General features: G+C 37.3%; 1 protein-coding gene across 1 annotated transcript in view; it reads left to right on the top strand.

The window, feature by feature from the left end:
- The window catches only part of ST8SIA2 (ST8 alpha-N-acetyl-neuraminide alpha-2,8-sialyltransferase 2), a 143,621-nt gene extending 119,692 nt beyond the window's left edge, over positions 1 to 23,929 (top strand). The window contains exons 4-6 of the mRNA XM_072402690.1: positions 1,362 to 1,619; positions 7,954 to 8,247; positions 21,901 to 23,929. Coding sequence (XP_072258791.1) covers positions 1,362 to 1,619; positions 7,954 to 8,247; positions 21,901 to 22,186 — 838 coding nt within the window. The 3' untranslated portion in view covers positions 22,187 to 23,929. The remainder of the gene's footprint in view (positions 1 to 1,361; positions 1,620 to 7,953; positions 8,248 to 21,900) is intronic.
- Positions 23,930 to 24,681: the final 752 nt, after the last annotated feature.

Genomic DNA, 24,681 nt, shown 5'->3' with positions numbered 1-24,681 from the left:
TCTAGCAAAGATCCCAATGTTTATGGTACATGGAAGCCCTTGCAACAGCAGAGACACAAAGGGAATTCTGACTCTATGTAGAGAAATTCCTCTGGGTTTTCCTTCAGTCTAAAGCTAAAATATCAACTATAGATTCACATAATACTGCAAAAACTATCTCTTTTTGTTTGTTTTTTCCTCTCAAATGTATGCGCACAGGAACAGTTTGTAAATGGAACAGATAGCAGAATTTCATTTTCATATATAACACCACTTTATGCACATATGTATCCAGTACACATATAAATATTAACAAACCCAAAGAAAATTCTCCATTTTTACTTTGTGTTGCCAGGCCTTGCGGGTATAAAAGTTATAAAATAAAATTTTGAGTAAGTGAAAGAGAAAAAGGCTTTTGGGCAACAGTTTAGTAATTTACTTACCATAAACGGTAACTTATTAATGCATAGCATAAAAAATGATGACAAGTCACTAGCAAGATTGTATCTTTTTCCAGCGCATTTCACCGAAATGGCTTCCTCAGGGGAGGGCAGAGACTATTGATTCAGTATGTAGAAAGAAGAGGGCATATAAGATCCAGGATATAAGGGTATTTCTGGTATAAAGGAAAATAAAGACTGCTGTATTGTAGCTGGGGGGTTTTAGGTAATAGCAGTCAATTACCAAGATCCAAAATGTTGGAGATATGCCCCATTTGTTTAGATAAAAATTTTGTCTTGCATTTTAGACATATTGTAGTCAAATGGGTTCTTGTTGTAGGTACTGGGATACTAAGGCAGATGCTAGCCAAATGCAGGGCTGTTGCTGTGACACTCAGCCAGAAAGGGTTAACAATCTGCAATGTTAGCTGATCTTATAAGCCCGCCACTTTCTACATACTGAATCAATAGTCACTGCCCTCCCCTGAGTAAGCCATTTCGGCACAATGCGCCAGGAAAAGAGACAATTTTTCTTTCTACTATGCACAAAGGTTTTGACATCTATCTTCATAACAATACATTACTGGAACCATCTAAACTGCACTAAAATTGTGCAACAAAATCAAATACTCTTCATCTATAGAACTAGTTAAAATACAATTTTGCTACTTCTTTGTATAAGATCACAGGCATATATTGTCGGTGACCACATGCAACTTGTAACTGATAGGCTGTTGGAACGTGTTTTCAGTTTTGAAATGTAGAATTCCGCTCATATGGCAAGAGAAAGCAGCATGTTTCAGTGAAGCTCTGTTGTTGGATTGACAGGCCAGATTAAATCTATGAAGAATATCTTCCTGTTTAAATCCATCTAAAAGCCTCTATCATGCTAAGAATTAATCTTGTTGTTTTTTTGTTTTTTTTGTTTTTTTTCTTCTTCAGGAAACAAATATTACATTTCCTCGATGCCGAAAGGGATATCTCAGTTCTTAAGGGAACTTTGAAGCCGGGTGATATAATCCATTACATTTTTGATCGAGACAGCACCATGAATATATCTAAGAATTTGTATGAACTTTTGCCTAGAACTTCTCCTCTGAAAAATAAACAGTTTAAGACATGCGCCATTGTTGGAAACTCTGGAATTTTACTCAACAGTGGCTGTGGAAAGGAGATTGACTCCCATGACTTTGTAATACGGTAATACATTTAATTTAAATGTATTTATACTTGTTAACTCTTGTAATGGTCATCTACGTTTTCTATTTTTATCAATGCATTGTTTGGAAATTTAGTTATTGAAAATCTCTCAACAAAGGTTCCGTGGAACTCTTGGGATTCTGAAGGATTCTTGGGCTTTGGCTGGTCTTACTTTTATTGGAACCTCTGTAGTTCCCAGGTCAATACCAATGAGCAGAGCCAGTTGCATGACACCAGTGGTCTTTTTAGGTGTCTGTAGTGGGGCCATTTTGACAACAAATGTTGGAGGCGTTTTTTTCCTAATGAGTCCAATGCACAGAATTCCCTGGTTCGATCTTTAGGTGGGCAAATAAACACCTACAGGCTTAGTCCATAAATATTGGGGTTACTTTAAATAAACACAATCAGCGGGGGAGAGAGAAGGGGTACAGAATGTATAAACAAACAGCTCACAATCTGGAGGGCCCATAGGAGCCAATAAGTCTCTTAATTCAGGTCCTCTAGACTAAACACAGCATTCTCACAAAATTAATACACCCAGCAAATAACAGATCTCAATAATTGTCCCTCCTAGCTGGGGAAAATTATATATGACAGTCCTGAACTCTGCAGCACTTCAGGGCCACTGTCCTTAAATAGGATCTCCTTATGGTTTTCACTTACCCAACATATTTCTCTGGACCTTTAGGTCTCTGCAACGATAGAAAGCCTTCCATTCAGGCTGGGTAAGGCCCTAGTTCCAGCTAGACTAGGCCCTAGGCTGTCCAACCCTTAAAACTGCCTGCTCCATGTTTATCTCTCACTCTCTCCTCTTTCTCCTTGTATTTATTATCACTAAGTGCCAATTCCAGTAATTGGGTACACAATACCATATTTCACTAGTGACTGGTCCTCTTCTCTAGACCAAATGCTAAACCACATGCATACATGGCACCCCTACCCCTTAAACTGGCCCTACAATATTATAATAATGCTTTAGAAAAACCTTATGAAAAACGAATCTATTATTGTATTCCATAAACATTGTTATTGACTTGCAATGTATCTGTGAACTCGCTATTAAAATTTACTTATTTAAAAGAAACAGTTATCTGGCACAACCTTCCTTCTTACATACCATAGTAAATGGTATGTAAATAAGTACTGGAAGTAAATAAAAACAGTCTGGCCTCATTTTAACCTATGTTGTATCCGGGGTCTGACATTTCCTGACTTTGTAGCACACATATGCCATGACCTCCTTGCCCCTACTTGCCACGGTGGTAGTCTGATTGGTCAAAGGGATGGCAAAGAGTGAAGACTATCCACAAAGTAAGGGAAAGTCAGGACCCTGTAAGAATATAAAAAAATATTCAGAGGAGATGGCTTTCCTGGGTAATATTAGCTATACCGTAGTGTTAGATAAGTTCCCTTAAGGATACTGGCGTCTATAAATACCACATAATCCTTTTCTTGCCTCATCATCCAATATTACAATTTTTAATACACTTTTTTGGCAGGTGGGCTAGCTCACCACTGTTGGTAGCAAGGAAATAGTGAGACATGAAATGTGATTGTAGGATTAGAGGGAAAAAAGCCTTTTTGCTTCTAAAAGCATAAGCTATGAAATCTACTCATTATTTATACAACAATTTCCTCACTACTAATTAAGAAGTATTTTTATAATCAGTTTCCTTGGCATAGGCATTCTGCCTTGGCACAAGCATATTTTAATGCTAGAAATTGGACAGAAAAAAAGAACTTGTATATATGGCAGACTTGTATTTAATGTTAGTATAAAAATCCTGACTCAACTCACAATTCACAACTTGTCAGCAAATGACATTAAATTAAAAATGAAAAAGTACCAATGTGATATTTGTACTCTTATAAGATTGCATTTTTTATTGCACAGGAAAATGACAAGTGTAGTTGCAAAGGCGGAAAAATGTCACTTAGCTCTGCCATGTAAAAGGCGCTACTTAGTATAATTTACAAGCTATGGTAAGATTGTCCAAATTTTAAGGACAGAGTCTATTTCATGTCAAGTAATACAAGTGAAGAATATAGCCAATTATGAATTTATCCAGCTGGGCTTGGCTCCAGTTTTGTACATCAGTTGTGACTAGACCAGTTTTGTATATTTTTGCATGTTTGTAACTGTCTAGAAAGTTAAAAAAAAACAACAAGCCAACAATGTACTGGAGTATAAACTCAGACCTGAAAATGCCACTAGAAAATTATTCTTGGTTTATATTAGATGGCGCTGTGTCCTGTATAAGTGTGTAACATACTCTACCAGTCTCAGAAATGATTAATTTGTTTCACATTTTACACAAGACACGGCACCATCTACTAGTGGTTAACAAAAAGGCACAATTGATCATTCAAGTGTCAAGTTACTCATCATAACCAACTAAAAAGTACAAAATTCTTTGACCCTTTAAAATTGGGAAAAACAGATAAATGGACTGAGCTCATGTAATGTTATTTTTTCTCCTATATGTTTTAAAAAATACTACATCATGGATGTATTTATTCACATTAATTTTATTGCCATTTCATTTGATTACTGTTAGGAGTCACTTATCTGACCATAGATTCCATGCTCTGCGCCACCGCAGTATTACACCCTGCTCAATCTGTTATGGGGCGTCGCTTGCACCAGCAAGGAGGACAACAAAATGGCAGTATCTCCTGCTTCCCTTTAGCTGTGCAGCCTGAGATTTACCTTCCCGGCATCCCCAGCACACACTCTGAGGCTGTGCACAGCTCAAGAATATTTTAGGAGCAGATTGTCCCTGGCTCCATTCTGCCTCCCATTGTATGACCGCTTGCTCAGTCTCTGACCTCTGGCTGAGTTGCTCACTTGTCCCTACTGGAATCTTGGTACTGCATCATCTGTGTGCTCCTGGTCCTCTAAGAATCCTTCACCATATGCCATCCCTTGCTCACAAAAGTCCTGGGGGCACTGTGTGCTTGGATGGCACAACTCTTTGCCTCTAGTGGGGACTAGCTAGAGGCAAAGAGTGCAGCTCTGGATTGGGGAACTGACATCTGGCAAACACTGGTGCTGGGCCAGGGCCTTACAATAACTGTTTAGGATGTTATCAGTGATGGCTCCTTTTTGAGCCTTAGGTTTATACTCGAGTCAAAGCATTTCCTGTATTTTCAGGTAAAACTACCTACCTGCAACTGCAGTAAAGAGAACAGGGGCAGGAAATTAAAAAAAGTGAAAAATATTTAAATAAAAAATGTTTTCAATATATAAAAGGGAAAGCAGCCCTTTTTCATAATGTTGGCATTGTAATGAAAAGTCCATTTTAAAAAACACAACAGAGTTGAGGCTGGGGGTAAAGCAGAGAGTTGTTAAAAGTCGTTTAGCTTATAACAAGCTCACTGTATTCCCAAACACACAAAAAAAGAGTGTTTAAAAAAATATAGATTCTTGATACCTTATTTAGTATACATTAGTAACATTCTGCTAATTTAGTGTAGCAGACATATTCATAAAATACTTATTTTACTAAAGCAAAGGTTAAAATAAGTACTGGTTTCATAAGAACTATAAATAAGTTAAATTTCCAGAAATTCTATTTCTGAAAACACCATGTTAGCAACACTTGACTTCCCAAGACTTGAATATTTAAAAAATAGTGGTTGTATCCATGTAGAGATATTGAGTTCTCTTGCTTCCACACCATCTGATATCAGTTTCTAAACCCCTTAGCTCAACAGGTATGAAGAATTCAAAGAAGAATTATAAAGTAGATAGTCCTATGGAGTACAAAGCCCATTGAATCACTATGCAATAAGAAACGGTCTTCAAAGTCAGCACGCATTAGCATTGTGATTGCAAAGATCCCTATTAAAGGAAATCTGAATTCAAATAACATCCTATTTGCATTGATGTGAGGAGAGAACAGCTCATTTGATTAATAACGGAGTAGGCGAGCCTAGTTTGATCCCTGTGTCTCCTCTTTGTGACTTTGGACAAGTCATTTATATCTTGGTGCCTCAGGCATCCAAATGACATTATGAGCTGTTTGAAGTATGGATTTATAGTAGCTGAATAATATCTAGTCTGTATCAAACACGTTTTCTAAATTTTAGTTGACATCGCAAACCAGGCTGGAAAATAGACACACATCCATCATGTTCACTATTTTATAAAGTCCAGCCGTTTTTGTCCACAGGGTGATATTATAAATCCTTCTTAGTAAATGTGGAGAAAATTGTCTCACAGACAGTAAAAAGTGTCTGACACAGTCATTACCCTTGATTATGCTTTCACTACTATTCAGGGACCAGTTTTAAGGCTGATTTTGGGATTGAATCCTTCCACAATGTCCATAAATTACTACAAAAAATTATTTTCTTTATTGGCTGCTTCACAAAGTTTTAAATAGCAATTGCCACAAATACACAAATATAAACCAATCAAAATGTAAACTTAGGTACACATTTTTACCTGAGCATACAGGAAACTGCTTTTACTCATATATAAATCTAGGACACAAAATGCAGCAATTCTTGCTAACATTAAAATAGTAGTCAATTGAAATGCCAATAAAATGAAACAATGATTTAAAAGGGCATAAAATGTAAATCACATGTTTTTTTTTTTTTTTTTCCCCTTTAACAAGTTGAAGTATTTTGTACTTTTGAGTTAATGATGATGCATTTTTCTTGGCCACCAATAGATGGCACTGTGTCCCTGTATAAAGTGGCGTCAAAACTCATGCCTCTTGTCTTTGTTACATACTACATGAGGACACAGCTCCATCTACTGTTGTGACCTGAATGTAAACTTAAAAATATTTATTTTTCTAATAGCGTTTTGAGGGGGAGAAAGCTCAGTTTATACTTAAGTATGTATAGTAATACATCTTTAGGCAATAAGCATTTCCTTTGAGAACAGCACACTTTCCCAAGGCATCTGGACCTTAACTAGTCTAACTATACAGGTTAAAGGGAGAAGGGATCAAAAGCCCCTCAACAAAATCAGCAAATATCACAGTCTTCCTGTGTTCTGCATTTATTTGGTGAGAGGCTTTTTGATTACGTTAATCTGTGCTTACCATCCCCTGTATGGTTGTACCGTCTTGTTGGTATAAAAACAATGGTTTCCATACACAGCAGTTTTCATCTAAACAGCCTAAAACATTGGTATTGACTTTAAAAAGAAATGGCTCTAATATTAGACTATTTGTACTTTCCACCAGTAGCTTAGCATCAGCATGATGGATGGCTGATGGGGCAAAGGGGGATGATTTGCATGGCTCCACTAACAATCCTTAAATAAGGAATAATCCTCTTATTCTAGGATTTGTCATGGAATACGACATATGAATATCTTCTGTTTTAATGTGCTATGCTGATAGTAAAACGTTAATTACCAAAGCTTTAAGCATTTTTTTCGATATGAATAACATTAGATCACCTCTTAGTTGTCTTTTTGCAAACTGAACAAGCCTGAATTTACTAATCGTTTTACTGAAGGTAAAGAGAACAATGAGTCATTTGGACCCCGCAGGTTTAAGTGACACTACTGAGTGTTTCAGCTATCTGTAAGGGCGACATTCTTCCTATTGGCCAGCAATTTTTCCTAATGAACACCATGCTAATTTACTGTGAGCTGTGGATATAGTATTTATAGCAGGGGTTCCCTGGGAATTATAGTTATATCACAGGTCCACCTTGTTGAAAAATGTAAAAAAAAAGGCTGATATATAGGGTTTCTTGACTAAATTTCAAGATGTAGATATTCAGTAGACCCATTATTTAGCAAATACAAAAACTTGTTCTTAAACTTACCTATTGTGATATTACTAAGTATCAGTGTTTCTTTTCATTTTAGGAAGGTTTACAGTCTTCAACCCTCTTCTTGTTCATTGTTGTGAATCTTATGTCAAGAGTGTTTCTTCTCATTCATCAGGGCCTCATAGGGCCTGGTTTATTAAAGCTCTCCAAGACTGGAGAAAATAAAGAATAAGAGAACCTTTTTCCAATTAATAGAACATAAGATTAAGGAAGTTAATTTCAGGTTTGCTGAATCACACGGGTTTTGCCATGATAGCCTATCTTCTTCCAGCCTTAAAGAACCTTATTTAAATCGGGCCCATTGTGTGCACGCAGAGGATTTTTGTAACCTGTGTGGGAGGGGGAGGGTTTGGTGTGGTTGTATATTGCCATCTTTGGAAGATCTACCAGAATCCTATGGGAGGATTAGATAGCCGTTATACATAGAATTTCAGAGATCACTTTTTCCTCCATATCAGTATGATGTAGGTCTTAGTGTTGATTATCCTGTAATTGTTTCATTTTACAAGTTTTGCACAAATTTTTTTTATAGATGTAATCTTGCACCCGTTGAAGAATATGCCAAGGACGTTGGAACAAAGACCCATCTTGTAACAATGAACCCTTCAGTTGTTCAGCGTGCCTTTGAGGACCTTGTCAATGATACCTGGAAAGAGAAATTTTTGCAACGGCTAAAAAGCTTGAATGAAAGCATCTTGTGGATACCAGCTTTCATGGCCAAAGGGGGTGAAGAACGAGTAGAGTGGGTGAATGACCTTATTATTAAACATCATATAAATGTGCACACAGCCTACCCATCTCTACGTCTCCTCCATGCAGTCAGAGGGTAAGAATAATTTTATTAATATTTGTTTAAGTGTAAATTACTGCTGAACATAACTAAAGAAAGGAGCCATGGCTACAGCACAGTCTATGCTAAGTAGCCGGTATGAGTTAGAGTGGTGTTACAGATCTGACTGCTTATATTTCCCTGGTACTTTAGCAATGAAATTTCCCTCAGAAGGCCTATAAATTTTCTCTTTTATCAGAAAAACTTAGTAAAGCTTTCTCTGCTGAATTAAACATAACTCTTTGGGAAAACTGAATGGGGAAATCATGGCTGCATGGTCTCATTTATAGGCTGTACAGGATTGCAATATGTGTACTTGGCAAGCGAGTCTTATAGGGATGTAGGCACCTGTTTTGTCCAGCTGAATTTGAGCATTGACCAGAGTAAAAAGAGGGAATCTGAACTAAAAATAAAAACATTTTATCTGTACATAAGATATCCCTGCGAAATCTGGATATGGAGTGATGTGACAGTGACTGCTATGTATGGTGCAAAAACAAGACATAGTGAGTCACTAATAAGCAATGATCAGATAATGTAGGTGACTACTCCAATGCCCCGGTACTCTCAAACGGCTTCCAGAGTACAGCTCCTATTTAAAAATAATTCAGTTTTGGCTTGGATGCAAAAAGGCATTTACAAACTGACTCCCAGGCTATACATATTAAAGTGTATTTATTGCCAAATAATATTTGTGATTTAGATAGAGTGGAAAAGAGTCAAATCCCCTGCCAGTTCAATTTTTTATTTGTCTGTCTGTGTCCTATTGGGGATATCACTGCCCCAAAAATTAGACTCAAGTAGTCTTGAGACCTCCCTCAAACATTCCCTCCTCGGAATCTTCCAAGCCCATGTATTTGAGGTAATGTCCAAATTCCCATTTTGTAATTAGAGCCCAACGTTTCACATTGGATTGCTGGATAGATTTTGAAAATATTTACAAGAGTTAAGTAGGGGTAGGTCCACTCTTGCTTTCTCCACGGCTTGCACTCTCGCATGGTAAATTTTTTAAATCCCATCCTCTTCTGTCTTAACCACCGTAGACAGAATTGGAGCACAAAGTCTCCTGGGATACCCACGTCATGCATCCCAAGAGGCTTCTGGCTGCTCCTACGGGCACGTGAATAAGGGGCTTTTTCCTGTATTAGGATGCTAATCTCACGCATGCCCATGACATTGGCCCTCTTTTTTTTTCACATTTACAGCAAGCTATATCAGCCGAGCTCGCCCACCCACAGAGAGTTTATTTCCGCTTGAAGTTAAAAGAAATTTTAATAAAACCACTGTCACGGATAACAGGGAGGGGAGGGAAAGGTTATACTCAGTACTAGGCCTCCAATGGCTAGGGAAAAGGGAATGGTCACCCCTTGCAGACACCCTAACCTAGCCTTAACTCCTAACAGTATGAGTATCCCCTGATGGTGGGAATACTCATACACAGGAACCTAGGCCTTACTAGCCCTGTATAGCCCTAGGAGTAGTGACTGGCTTGAGACTACTGGTTCCTTCCCTTATGAAAGACCCAGTGTCTCCCTGAGGCCTAGTAAACAACAAAAGAACAACAAAACACCAAAACACCAAAAGTAATTCAACTTATCTTAATAGCAGATATATAAGCAGGAACAGGATGGCACAACACACCAGCTCTTCACATCCCAGCAGTAAATATCAACCGCAAATCATGAAGTGTGAGGCCAGACTAAATGGAGGAGCAGTAATGACCACCAACTGCACTTGATACACGGGGAGTAGTCATTACAAACAACAACACAGAAACAAGTAAAAAACAGACTGTCAGATAACCTCACATGCAGCTTGTCTGACAGATCCTCAAACTTCAGTCACCGAAGATACCGTGACAACCACTTCCAACTACAATAAAAATAAACTAGAACTGGTGTAATTCCATAAATATTTTCATACATATTATTCTTCTAGTATATATATATTTTTACGTGTTTGTAAGGTTTTCAATAAAAACACAATTTACACCCAGAGGTAAAGCTACCATGATGTGCATGCATGCTATGCATCTTTGTACACTTTTTGGTGCTTAGCTGGTGCTACACAACTGATTTAATAAGCCCCTAAAGCTAAACCTCTAATTACAATAGAGTAAGAAGCAATGGCAGAATGTATACTGCAGCCAGTCATATTTTAGCTTAATAAAAGCTGATTTCTGTTTAGTTGCTATGGCTTCTCCCATTTACCACTCATTGTTTGAAATAAGACATTATGACAGTAAAACTGCCAACTGGTGCTGCTGCAGGGAGCGTGGCTTGATAAATAAGCAAAGACTTTTCCTGCACAGATACCGAACATTATATTCTATAGAAGTCCTTACATGGCTTAGTAAATCCATGTAACCGGTCTCTTGGGCTTGCAAAGAAAGCTAATGTTATTCAAAATATAGCTAAAGTGTATAATTTAAACCACATTTCTCTTCTGGAACACAAAGAATAATGGAACTGAATCCCGAAATGTAAGTAATCTGAAGTATAGGTTGTAGGCATGAATGTTGTCACATGTAATGTTCACCGTGAATAAGACTCATAAATAGTTCTAAGTATAGAGTATGCAAATTAAAGGCCATGAATCGGAGGATTGCAGAGTTAAATGGCTTTAGTGCTAGCTCTACAGGTCAGCAATTGTTTGATTTTTGTGCTTTTCTTTGCTACGTACCTAAATGTGTGCATTGGCAGGGGACTACAGAAGGATTGAAGAACATTAGCTGAGGTCTTAGCACGCTGTAAAAGTGAAGTTATTTATTCCAATAGCTGCAAAAATAAAGAAATAAAATCCTTTAGCTGACATGCATTTCATCTCTGCAACTGCTCTAGTGTAATAAGCTCCTTTAAACAACTATTTTCATAATCCTGGCACTGTGGTCTCACCCCTATCTCCTGCAGATAATGGGATTCACACTGGCCTTGCATCAGGAGATCTCTAAACTGTTGGTAGCACTATAGACTGCTAAAAGTTGGTTGTTTATATAATTGGGTCACTGTTCTCAAAGTCTTATCTCCAGGAAGCTGAACAAAGCATAAAGAAAGCCGTATATTAGTCTTTAGTGTCATGACTCTAAAAATACCGATCAGAGTTTTCCTATGCACCTGCCACATCTCAGCATGGCTTAGAAGAACATGTCAAAGGAGACAGTTCACACCACAACAGAGTGGTAGGGAAGCAATACCTCCTTTGACAAATGACATTACAGGAGCGCACTAGGTCAATAGTTCTAATAATGGGATATACAAAGGTCTTAAAGTACAAGTGACTCTGAATATCAGTTTATTACTTACAGAACCTTTGTACTGTTGAGTAGGGTGGTACAAGTGAATCTATTCACAGAACAAGCTTTGTTCTCTAAGAAATCTTCTTTTACCCTTAATTCATTGATATTATATTTTATTAAATTTCTAATAATAATATATGTCAAAGCACAATAGTACACTACATAATAATGTTACAAAAAAAGGATTGATGTAAATTTGAACATTTTTCTGTGTAAATCATAATGAGATAGCAATATGATTTCACATTTACCATTAGTGGTTTCATTCCCTTATAAAACATTGCTCTTTGTAGCTGAACTTCAGGAAAATAAACTAAACTACTCTTGCGGTAGGGCTACTCCACACTGCAAAAGAGAGGCACGTAGCCGTAAGAATTAGGCGCAGTGCCTACATGACCGGGTGCTAGGCCTAGCCCAGAGCTTTTAAGGGGTTAAGAAAAAGGGTAGTGTTGCCAGAGGGGGCTGGGCTAGTGTACAACGTGGGAGAGGAGGAGATTAGGAATGGGAGATGTTAAAAGGGGCTGGACGATAGTGAGAGGCCCTTTGGTAGTAGAAGGTAGTTATGACAATGGTGTTTATAAGGGATGGGCTAGAAGGTCCGGGCTACCCGCGTCAAGTAAAATGATCATTTTTGATTAGGGTATTAACGGCTGAGTAGCTACATTTCTATGATTTCCAGTGCAAATTTTTGGACCATACACGCCCACACCTACCCCCTAAGGGGCTTTTGGAACAAGGGGTTGGTTGCTATTACAACACCCAATTCTATTCTATCGAAGGTTAATGATTGGGATAAACCATATTGATTTTTTCCACAAAGCAAACACAAAGACTAGCAAACCTGAGGATGGTGAGTTAGGAGGTACAGTAGGTGATCCCTTGCAGCACCAGCACCATCTTCCTTGGTGATCTCCAATTACATGAATCATGCTGTGTACATGTAAGGTTGTGCAGTCACGTTTTTTAGGGTACTGCTTAGTCCAGGGCTGTCCAGCTTTAGTCTCTTGGACCTATAACAGCACATCTTCACCTTTTAAGTTCCGATGCACTCCTGGTTCTAATTTATATGTTACATTTACAGAACTCGGTTCCACTCTTTTGACCCAGTTGACTTGCATGGCATGGTTCTAGTGTATGTATATACAAAAACTGGGGGCTCTGTTCTTTTTATTGACCCACATTGTGTTTAGGTACATTTTATAATTATTTCCCTTAACACCTTGTATTTCTGTTTCATCTATATCCGCTGTGCCTATGCATTGTTAGCTTTACTTGTATATTGTGATATGCTCATTTGGGAGCCATTTGTATACTACAGATTTTTGTCACTGTGAAAGACACCCTATGGTGTAAATTGTGTGAAATCATTGCACAAGTCATCTTCTAACAGCTTGTCTAGTCTTGCAGGGTACCTACTAGGTGATGCCAGCTATTACTTGGAACTGTGAAAATAAGCTCAACTATATTGTATTTTGCCACCAGTGTTTGAAAGGCACAGTACACTACAGATGTCCATTTAGAGCTTTACTGCCTGTAAGAGTTAGTCTGTTTCAGTCCTTTGCATTCGCTATAGCTTTAATTAAATTAAATTTATTTTGCAGCAGCTGCTGGTTTTCCTGATTTCATTCTGTGCTGCCAGAGCCAGTTATTTACCTAAGTAATTTCAAGAACACATACACTATGAAGATCTTGTATTAGAAGATGCTTCTGTATGGTCCTATTTCTCTAGAAAGTTGTGATTGGTTTATCTATGATGCACCTGCTCACAGGTCTTCCCAAATTAGCCAACTCTTCTTGGGTATATTTTTGTATCACACATAATAATTGATGTAATGTACAGCACTGCATAATATGTTGACGCCATATAAATACTGTTTAATAATATTAAATAATAATAATGGTGTAAACTCTCCAAGGCAGCGGGCTTTGGTAAGACAGGAATTATTAGGATGATCTCCTATGTGGTTGACACTTTGGACATAAAGATAAATATTTACTGGAGATGTGTTCTATCCATCTTCTACTTTCTATGTCAGGTATAACAACATGTTTTATTGATGGATTTGACAGAGGATTTCCACTGTAGGTCAATGATTGCATCACAGGTTTCGTCTATGAGTAACACATTCTTAATGGGTAAAGAAGAAATAATATAGAAAGAGAGAAAGAGTGCAAAATTAACAAAGAGAAGACAGGAAGCAAAATGTAATGACATATATTTTTTAAAAATGTTAACATAATTTTCTACTGTCAAGGCAAACTTTAATATGTAAGACAGAACAGGAATAAATGTATTAAAAAATGTATCATGAATACCTCATTCTTGAAATGTCATGAAAAATACTGCTTGTTGCCCAGACAATTTTTTTACACATATGAAAAGGTGTCTATATCCATTCCCTATGCAACTGTAAATAGTAAAAAAAAAAAATAAAACCTACCAGGTTCAGTTCTTTGCCGATATTGACATTAAATCTTACAGGCAAACTACTATCATTGGGTAAGATGGCATATAGGCTGCTGTGGGGGACATGTACTAAGGCAATGTTTTTATTACCCACATTCAGCAGGGTTAGGGAATTTTATTTTGGCTTAAATGGCAACTTTGAAGATACACATACCTGGTGGATACTGTACATATTTTGTTTAATTAAACAGACAAGCATGAGATTTTGAGATTTCCTTTTAAATTTAAACAGAGCCCACTTCATGCATAAAGCCTTGGTGACAATGAAAAGGGTGGGCAGCGGGTATCAGACCCCCTCTACTTCTTGTACCATAGCACACTCCACGCTTTCCCAAAACATTGAGAGTCCTGGGATTCCATATCATATTATTGTCCATTATACCCTGCTGGAGTATTTTAAAGACCATACACTACATTATAAGTTACAAGTTAGTTTTGGTTGAATCGACCAAGGTTCATCAGGAGAGACCAACTTTAAAGATGTTAGATTAAAGTTTAAAATAAAGTATACCCAAAACTGAACCTAATTCTTAATGATCAGCTGTGTCTACATGTTGCCTGTATCAGTGTGCAAATTTGGAATATATATCATTAAATAGCAGTATTCTTCAAATGTTTGTGGAGGACGTTTTATAACCACTCCGTCATACAAGCAGCTCTATTTGTCTCTTTTTGACTAAATGAAAGATACTCATTTCTAGTCTAAATGTGCATTTGTAGAGCCATTCTCTAATCTTAAATTAATTTAGCACATTTGCTACTTATAAAACTGAAGCATGGCGTTGTTAGTAGTGTTGGTGTTCAAATTCGGGTTGTCCTTATATTTGACCCAAATATGGCTGTTCGAATTCGGATAGACCCAACCCGAAAAACACGGAAAAACGTGCAAATTTGTGTGTAAAAAATGTGTTAAAAAAGAGGCTTTAATGTTAAAGTAATTTTATGAATGTGTGTGACTTGTGTAACTAACTTTTATTTTTTTTACAGGTTATCCCACAATGACAGGATGATTCCCACAGCTGCACAGCCATTGGAATCCTCCTGTCAGTGTGGGATCCCCAGGCACTAGAAGTTAAATGGGGAAAAGTCTCCCCATTCATCACCTCTGGTGCTCTGTGATTGGCTGAGGAAAGGTAAACCCTTATGACAGCTCAAGCCTCATCAGGATTTTCCTTTCCCCAGCCAATCACAGAGCACTAGAGGTGAATGAATGGGGAGACTTGTCCCCATATAGCCTCTAGTGCCGGGGATCTTCTCAATGAATGCAGCTGTGGCCGCATTTATTGGAAACAGTGTGCACTAGAAGTTGGCAAACAGGAGGATTCCCAGGGAATCCTGTGAACCCTCTGTGAATCCTCCTGTTATAAATTCCTTGATTTTCTGATAGTTTCGCGAAATGGAGGAAATTTCTCGGAACCAATAAAAGTTGAAGGAAATTTTCGCGAGAATGCCAGAGGCTCATCCTCTAGGCGCTCATCCCTATTCCTGGATAGAGTTTCTCTATCCAAGAACACATACAACTAGTAAAGGGCTGCAAACACAATCAGGAGAGTGGAGCTGTCAGATGTCTTGCAGTTCTACACAGTCCCGAAAATTAACCCGAATTTTTCCCCCATTGACTTTAATGGTATTCAAATTTGACATCGAATCGAATAGTAAGATATTCAACCAACACTAGTTGTTAGTTGTGGTATAATGGCCGAAGCCTCTTGTAATTGCAGAACAAGACATAGTTACATAGTAAGTCAGGTTGAAAAAAGACATGTGTCAATCAAGTTCAATCCCCAAGGAAATTAACATATCCCAGATATTAAACCCTATGGACATAGAAAACACTTATTTGGATGGAAATTCCATGCAGTTCATCACCGCAGTATCCCACACATCTTATTTTGACCAATAATGTCACTTGCAGCATCAAGGAGAATAAAGGAATAGCAACATCCCTGGCCTCCCTTTAGCTGTGCAGCCTAATGTATTTTATTGGCATCCCTAGCACATACTTGAAGGTTTTGCACAGCTGAAAGAGATTTTATAGGCAGATTAGTTCCCAGTCACCAGTGCCTGTTGTAACGTTAAACTAGGATTACTTACTGCTGGTGTGTGAATTCATCTGATTTACTGTTGCTGACCCTGTGAGCTTGTGCTGCCTGGTTTCACCCCAGCTCTGCTTGTCTTTCCCTTGTGTTTATCATCTGGTGGACAGATTACCTGTGAATGATCTCTGGCTCTGTATTCTGGACTTGTCTCTGTTGGAATCTTAGTACTGATTTATCTTTGGGCTCCTGGTCCTCTGCTAGTCCTTCCCCAGACACTATCCTTTGTACACTAAGTTCCAGGGGCAACCATGTTCTGGGAAACTCAACCAATCTCCAAAGGCTGAGTGGGTGCTTTCTATAGGTGAAGAGTGCGGCATTAGATTGGGGGACTGGCGTTTGGAGAGTACTGCTGCTGGACCAGGGCCTTACACACACACTCCCTGACCTCTCGAGCAATTTGTGAGGATATTTGAGAACGAATTACTCCACAGTACAACAAAGTCCTTAAATTTCTCCAAATATTTCAATTATTTTTTCAGCTATTGGAAGGACCTGTCAGGGTGCTAAGTGCTGTTTTAATAGAAAGAATTAGAAAAGCAAAGATATTTTTGTTGGCTATTTGCCTGTCATAAAAAAAAAAATAAAAATAAAAAAACGATTTTTATAAGGAAATGTTCTTCCTGTCAGGTTCATAACTGGTGTTTTACTTTAAGTGCTAGATGTAATACTAAAAGAACGATAATATGTATTTTATTGCATATAATTTACCAAAATAGTAAATGTTACTTTATGGCACCAATATCGTGCTCATCGAAGACAGGAAAATGGTTTACACCAGCCCCAGTTACCATTTGTAAATTATCCGTCATTAAGGATTTGTCAGATAAGATGAATGTGATTGACATTTTCTCTGTTTGCAACAAATTTATATTACATCTGCCCAAGGCTCCTTGTGACACTGATTATAGCAGATTATTGTCACCTGCCATTTCTTTGGAGATAAAGTTGTGTACATATGGGAATGAATCTTTATTACAGAATAAAAGCATTGTACACAAGCTCTGGGCTTGGCATGGCAAACAGATACAAGTACGTAAGCCACCCTGATGATCTAATAACAGAAGACAATGCCAAAGCAGTGACCTGTGAAAATAAATATTTAATAAGCAATCAGTCAGGGATCAAATATGTCATGTCCGTGGAGTACACTAGACAGGGAATTAAACAAGATCTATTTATGTTTTGTAAGGAATTACAGATAACATAATTAGAGATAACATGGTGAGGGCACTGCTGGAATCACTTCATAACAAGTAGGACATTGCTGTTTATAATGAAACTAACACTTACCGAATATGACAGCTAAGCTGCCTAAAATGCGTGATGAAATAAATCACGGTTGTCACAAAATGTAATAGAGTACAAGAAGTCCTGGCTATTTCATTGTGACAAAATGTAGAGCTTTACGTAAGAAGAAAAGATGTAAAAAAAAGCTGTAATTTTAAATACATACATACAAAGCCTGAAAAGGACACTAATTCAGAGCATGCGATTAGCATTTATCTTTAATAATTATTAATATATTGATTTTTTAAAATGATGTTATAATAAAATGAAACTTAATTGGTTTAGAGGTTAGCAAACTTGGAGCGTCATCATTGTTTTTTCTGATTGTGATAGATCACTGGGGGATGTTCATTGTAACGGGATGCTTACAGGGCAGATTAGAAGCAGCAGACTCCAAAAGTCCAAAATAACAGCAGCTTTTATTTGTTTAGGCAAGTGTTACAGTATACTCCCCAGCACTTTACAACAAAAACAATAAACAGTAGCCCGGCTGGGCCTCTGGCTACCTCACTTAGGTGCCCTCTCTTATTAACACATACACTATGCCAGTACTGTTCCCCTCACAGTTTTGTGGTACTGTTTGGCTGCTGGCTTTCCTGGAACACTCTGGCTCTCTCTTAGCCTGGAATCCACTCTGGTTCTCTGTCAGCCTGAAACCCTCTGGCTTTCTCTCAGCCTGGAATACACTCTGGCTCTTTCTCAGCCTGGAACCCACTGGCTCTCTCTCAGTCTGGAATCCACTCTGGCTCTCACTCAGGCTGAAATCCTCTGGTTCTCTCTCAGCCTGGAATCCAGTCTGGCTCTCCCTTAGCCTAGAACCCGCTGGCTCTCTCTCAGCCTGGAATCCACTCTGGCTCACATTTGTCAGAACTAAGGCATTAATAATATTACATGTAGAAAAAAATATGATTTTTACCATGTTACATAAACAAAAACAAAGAAGAGGTAACATAAAAAATGATTTTTCTGCTCCCCCTAAAGTCATCTCCTTCCCCTACTGTTTATGTTTCCCCTACTGCCCAGTATATGGTCCACATAATGCTTTCTAGATTCACAAAAAAGTCACTTTGTTGAGAAATGCTGTATAAAATATAATTTTTTTTTTCAGTGCTCTAAACATGCAGTATTGAACTTTATTTGACAAAGTAAATCATTTTCCTGTGTGGGCTTTCTTAGCCAGTAGAAGAATTATTTTTTTTAGTCATTTTGGAGACTAATAAAAAAAAAATAAAGCAAGCAAGGTTCAAGCATATAGATTTTCACACCTCCATTTGATTATGCAAAATTAATTAATTGTTCTAGCCAGCTACTGGTCTGTAGCACATGAAAGGCTCACTTTGTGTCTCTATGGTGACCAGGAGGGAAAAGCTAAGAAAAGGGAGATTGATGAAAGAGTTTTTATTTAACATTTTTGAGGCAAGTCATCATTTTTATACTATATTAGTATCTGAGAAAAATGAAGTAAGATGGCGCGGGTGGATTGAAGGAAAGCTTACTTTACCTGGTAGTACCTAAAAAGTGAAAAAAGAACTCTTGGTGCCATGATTACAAAAACTAAACCCAATACCAAATTCATGGAGGACATAACCATACTGTGCCAAACTACTAAAATGGGAAAATAAATCTGAATGACCTGGGCAATTTTTTCTAACTACCAGTCACTCACCATCATTTTAAAGGGTTCCAAAGGTTTTATGTTTTTTTTTACCTATCATTTCCAGATATCATTAGACCAGTTATGTGATTGCAGAATTCTCAAAGTTGACTCTTCTCCACCAATAGGCAATCCTCAAACAATACAATGTCAACATCATTCTCTTCATCATTACAATATAAATTCTGTCACATTAATGACGCCTTCTTAAGCTACATACACATATGAGAAAATGATTGCCTGAGATGAACAGCTATGACAAATTGACGAACAACCAATCTGGAACAACTGTTTAATTTTTTTTTGGAGTGGCACTCATTAATCTTCCACCCTCCCCTCTCCAAGTGTGCACAGCGCTCGTTCTTTTATTGTTCCGGTGATCACAATAGATTGTTTCCAACAAAATTCTCCAACACCCCGCATTTCCAAGATGTCCTAAGTCTTCTTGGTTAGATGACACTGACCAGGAAGAATATTATAATCTGTTGGCCAAGCTGTGACACAAGGAGCCAGGAGGCTTCTAAAAGAAAATGTGTTCCTTCATTTTGGTAATGAATGCACTTGTTCATGAAGCGGCTCACCAATTACATAGGCAAAAAAGTCTCTGTTAAGACTGTCCAGTACTGTATTAGAAAACTGAATGTCAGGCAGCCATTTTTACCAGTACCAATATAGAGAGTAGTGTTAATGGCTAAAAGGTTCTGGAGATCGAAAAACCAGCTGCAAAAACTGCTGATATTTCAGTGCCGATTATAGACAATGTCATTGTTAATTTAAACAGTAAAAGAAAGAGCTACTTTGCATTACTCTGCTCTCCAATAATATAATGGTGTGCCACATGTGACAAGTTCAATTAAGACACGAATAAGACTCACATTTTTAGGTTGGCATACATTTCCCTTATTCAGATCTGGCCTTATCATCACATAGATCTGTTGTACAAGCAGGAAAAAATTATTTCACAGCACATTCTGAAGAAGCAAATTAGAATTAAGCCTTCATATGGACATCAGATGAGGAACCTAAAATAACAGGAAGTAGTATGGTGCAGGAAGAGTTTAGGATATGTGAGCAGTAACACCATCCATTGACCTTAGTAGGTAATGGATGTCTGAAGGCTCATATCAATGGAACAAGTGTTGATATGAGCAACAAGACGATATCCTTTGAATGGTGTCCTGTGTTACTATTTGTAAAGAAGACCTGTGTTTATAACAAGTGTAGTATGAAAGTATCAGTTTTATAGTGATTTAGAAATATTGGCTGTACAATCAACTCTTATTTTTTTAAAAATACGTCAATTTATTTTCTACAAAAACACGAGTCTCCTGTGGTTCACATATGGAAATTTGCAGTCATTATTGATTTTTTTTTTCTCTCCTTGAGCTATGGGTTTTGTATAGCTTTTAATTATTTTTGGAAGTAATAGAAAAAATCTTACCAATTAGCCCTAGTATCTGTGCATTGTTTTTATAGTATAGTATATGTGTAGAGACATATTTGCTGCTTACATACAGTATGTCGGCCTATTCCCCTGTTCATTGGTATTGTATTAGGCTTCATTATTTATCTTTCACGTTGTAAGTCTCCGTGTCAGGTACAAGCAGTAGTAAAGCTCTGTATAGCAAATCTAAGCAGTCACAGTTCTGGTTCGCAAGATGTGGATCAGGTTCCTATCTGGACCTAAGATCTCTCTATGGCTGTGTTTCTTAACACTGGAACCTTAGGTTTCATTCAGAGGTTGCTTGGGGTTCCTTGAGCAATGAGCATTTAGTGCCTCTCAGGTCAGATTAACTAATACTAATGATCTTTTTGGCTATCTGTAAGGACATTCTTCCCACTGGCCTGCAATGCAAGAGGCATTTCTTCCCACTAACCACTACACTATACACTATCACAAAATACTGTGATCTGTGGATATAGTAATTATAGCAGGGGTTCCTGAAGACCTGAAATTTACTTCAAGGGGACCCCCCATGTTATAAAAAGGTTGGGAAACACTGATCTTCGTTATGTCATATGGTTAACTAGTATTAGTACTATGTGATCTATGCACCACGTTTTTCATATCTACCTTGATTTACCTGGCCTGACACCTTTGGCTGCCACTGTTTGGTGAATGCAGATTTTGAATTATGAATCCTACTGTAAAGTACATGAACATATTGTATGTTCCTGAGAAAGCAGTTTCCTCATCACCGCAAAACGCGTTGAATGTAATTACTTGCTAGACCTCCTTGATTCTATGAAACTAAGGAAGACTTTCTATGGTTCTGACTGCTTGAAAACTATTTTAATAGGTGGATCTTGGCAAATCTCTTTTGCTCCTAGTACTAGTAATTGCTAGTTCTACAGATGTGTTATATAGTTTTAATATGTATGTTTTGGCATGAAATTGTTTATTTTATTATAAAATTTTAAAAGAAATTGCATTTTACTTTTTCTCACTTTTTTTCTTTTCTAATTTGTGATGCCTCAAATATCTCACTATATACTTAGGGCGTTGTTTATCCCCAAATAATTATTTTTGTCAAATCTAAGCAGTCGTTAAAGCTATATAAATACTAGAAAAAAAACTATTCTGAGATTTACTCCACCGTAACAGAGAACACAGCCAGGTTGGTGACCTGAGTTTCTTTTTACTGCAGTTAAGAAGTTTGGATTGATCTCCTCCATGCCCCCAGCATGTAACTAGACACTGAGGAAGTACCATGTAGATGCTTGTTCTATGCTCTTGTCATGTCCATGTCTTCTGTCCATGTCCATTGTCTGGGAAAAAGTAATTTAAAGTACAAAGCCAAATAGTTTGAAATGTCTTTGTAACATACTTGTTCTTCTTCTCTTCTAGATACTGGTTGACAAATAAAGTGCACATAAAGAGACCTACAACCGGGATTTTAATGTACACATTGGCTACACGGTTCTGCAACAGGATCTACCTGTACGGCTTCTGGCCTTTCTCTCGAGACCTCCACCAAAACCCTGTGAAGTATCACTACTACGACAGCCTGAAATATGGATATACATCACAAGCAGGTCCACATGCAATGCCACTGGAATTTAAGGCTCTAAAAAACCTTCATCTTCAGGGAGCTTTGAAACTTAATGTTGGTGAATGTGAATCGGCAACATAGCGTCATCCCATTACAGAATTTTGCTTTCCTAACTTTCCTAAATAAGAAATGATGGTACAAAGGATTATTTCAAAGACATTTGCCCTGATCTAACTGAATTTTAAAAGTATTATTGGGAGAATCGTGTGGACCAAAAGATCAAAAAAAGTTAAAAGCAATGATGTCTTGGTGAATTAGACTATATAGGATACCTAGGAGTATATAGTTAAGGATGTGTATCTCTGGATAGCCTAGCACATACGACTGTGATGATGTTCGCCTTCTTGCTACAAAGAGTAGTACTAGCAACACAATAATACAAAGCTAGAATAAAAACGGTGCTATTAGGAAAAAAATAAGAATGTGAAATATTTGATGAGCTGGTATAGTATAATCTAATTGAGAAAAGCTTTTATGATATTCTCTATTTCTCAACAGAGAAGATAAATGAAGACAATCATTTCACTGAAGATAAAATACTAACAGTATTATTGTCTATGAATACAAATAGGTTACTTTGACTTTATATTACTGTTAAAACAACAAATTATTCCAAACCATTTTATAATTAGACACATTGGGTTTCTTCTCATTGTCAAAATCAGCTAAGGGTATTTTTATGATTTTCTAATTTACTTCATTTTTTATAAATATTTACATTGTTGCAATAGTTATTTGACAGCAAGTTATAGAATGGCTCACAGTAGGCATACCTACCTTGTGGAATGGGTTAGAGTTTATTAGCTGGTCCTTGAAAGTTTAGGTTATATAGCATTGCCCTTTAAAATACAATAGGTGGGGAACTTTTCTACACCAGCTGTTTCGAGATAACACTCTACCTACAGTTAAAACTAAGCCTCAAATGTTGCTTTTACTGCGTCTTTGGGCAAGCACTGGTTTGTGCCTATATCTACATTTCAATGATTGATTTGTGTCAAAGAAGGTAACCAGAAGTGCAACTATGTATTTATATTTGAGATAGGGATTATACAGGCTTTATGTGATGCATCAATTATATTACTGTATATAAATGGATAAAAAGATGTTCACCAGTCAGGAAATAGTCCACTTTCTATAATATGGTTGTCACTCTTTCATAGGATAGGCCTTAGAAGATGGTCCTGTTCTTGTAGAACATGTTACAGTGTCAGTAGACCTTTAGATTATTTTCTGGAGTGCAATGCACTTCGGAATATTAGGAGTGTGCCTGATTGCTGTGCAGTTTCAAATGTCCTGTGTATGGGGTCCAATGTAGCCAAATAAAGTCAGTTCTAGATAATGTCTTATCAATGAGTTTGTAAAGATATGTAACAGCTTTTGTCTTTTTTCCAAACCAGACTGGCAGTTGCTAGTTGTATCTACAATTTGACTGAGTCAGTTATATTATTGTGCAGATAAGTAGAAAAAGGTGTTTTGATGTGTGGTTCAAGGTTCTTTGTAGTCAATAGTATGAGTATTCCAAGAAAAATAAATCAGACTAATGCACTGATATTATATCCTTTATGTTTTCTGTCCCCAAGAGGAAACTTGGAAATGTTGTTATTAATAGACATTTCAGCACTTAAAAATAAATCTGCAGCATAACACATGTGTTCTCTCAGGATCCCATCAGTGTTTTTACACAATTTTGCATAACCTAAGCACTGGGGAATAAAGTATTAATTATCTGAGAAGTATCAACATGACTGCCGGGGAAAATGAATCTTCATGGCATTGTCAATGTCCAACTCTTAACTCCATTAAAACTGTATAAAGCGCCTAGAATATTTCTTTATTTTGGAGTATCCAAGTGACCTATCAAATCATGTATGAAGCAAACAAGAATGACTATCTAAATGAAATGGGTGATCAAGGAGCTCTTGTACACTTTGATCTAGATTGGCATTTTGTCAGCCATGGATTCATGAGAAAATAAATTTAAGACATGTGTAAAATATTCTTTTCTTTTATTTTGTATTAGAATATATATTGGATGCATAATTGTTCACATTAACACCAACAGTAACTCCAAGAGTAAGCTGGGTAAACTTGACTTCCTCTTTCATAACCTCTTTTCAAGCATAGCTCACAGACTTCTCTAGAGCTGCCACTACTCTTTAGAATTCCCTCCCTCATCCTCATCATCATATTAGACCTGTTCTTACCTTTACACATTTAAAATGCCTTCAAATCCACCTCCTCAAAACCCCCTACCCATCTTATTGTTAACCATCAATAATTAGCCATAGTTCCTTTTATCCAACCTGTTCCCTACTCCACCAATCAAATAAAGCTCTCTTGGACAGGATACTCTTTTCCTCCAGCGTCATTGTTTGTACATGTTAGGTATGGAGGTCGATCATCTGCAGCCCTTGTTTATTCTACAGCACTGCATATGTTGGCATTAAAAAAAAGATATTATTAAACAGCACATAAAGACAAAATGGGCCTGACTTAATAAAACTTTCCAAGGCTGGAGACAGTTTCATCAGTGAAGCTGGATGATCCACCAAACCTGGAATGGATTTTTTTCAATA

The sequence above is a fragment of the Pyxicephalus adspersus genome, chromosome 2, assembly GCF_032062135.1.
Source record: "Pyxicephalus adspersus chromosome 2, UCB_Pads_2.0, whole genome shotgun sequence".
Lineage (NCBI taxonomy): Eukaryota > Metazoa > Chordata > Amphibia > Anura > Pyxicephalidae > Pyxicephalus > Pyxicephalus adspersus.
This window is presented reverse-complemented; position numbering and strand designations above follow the sequence as displayed.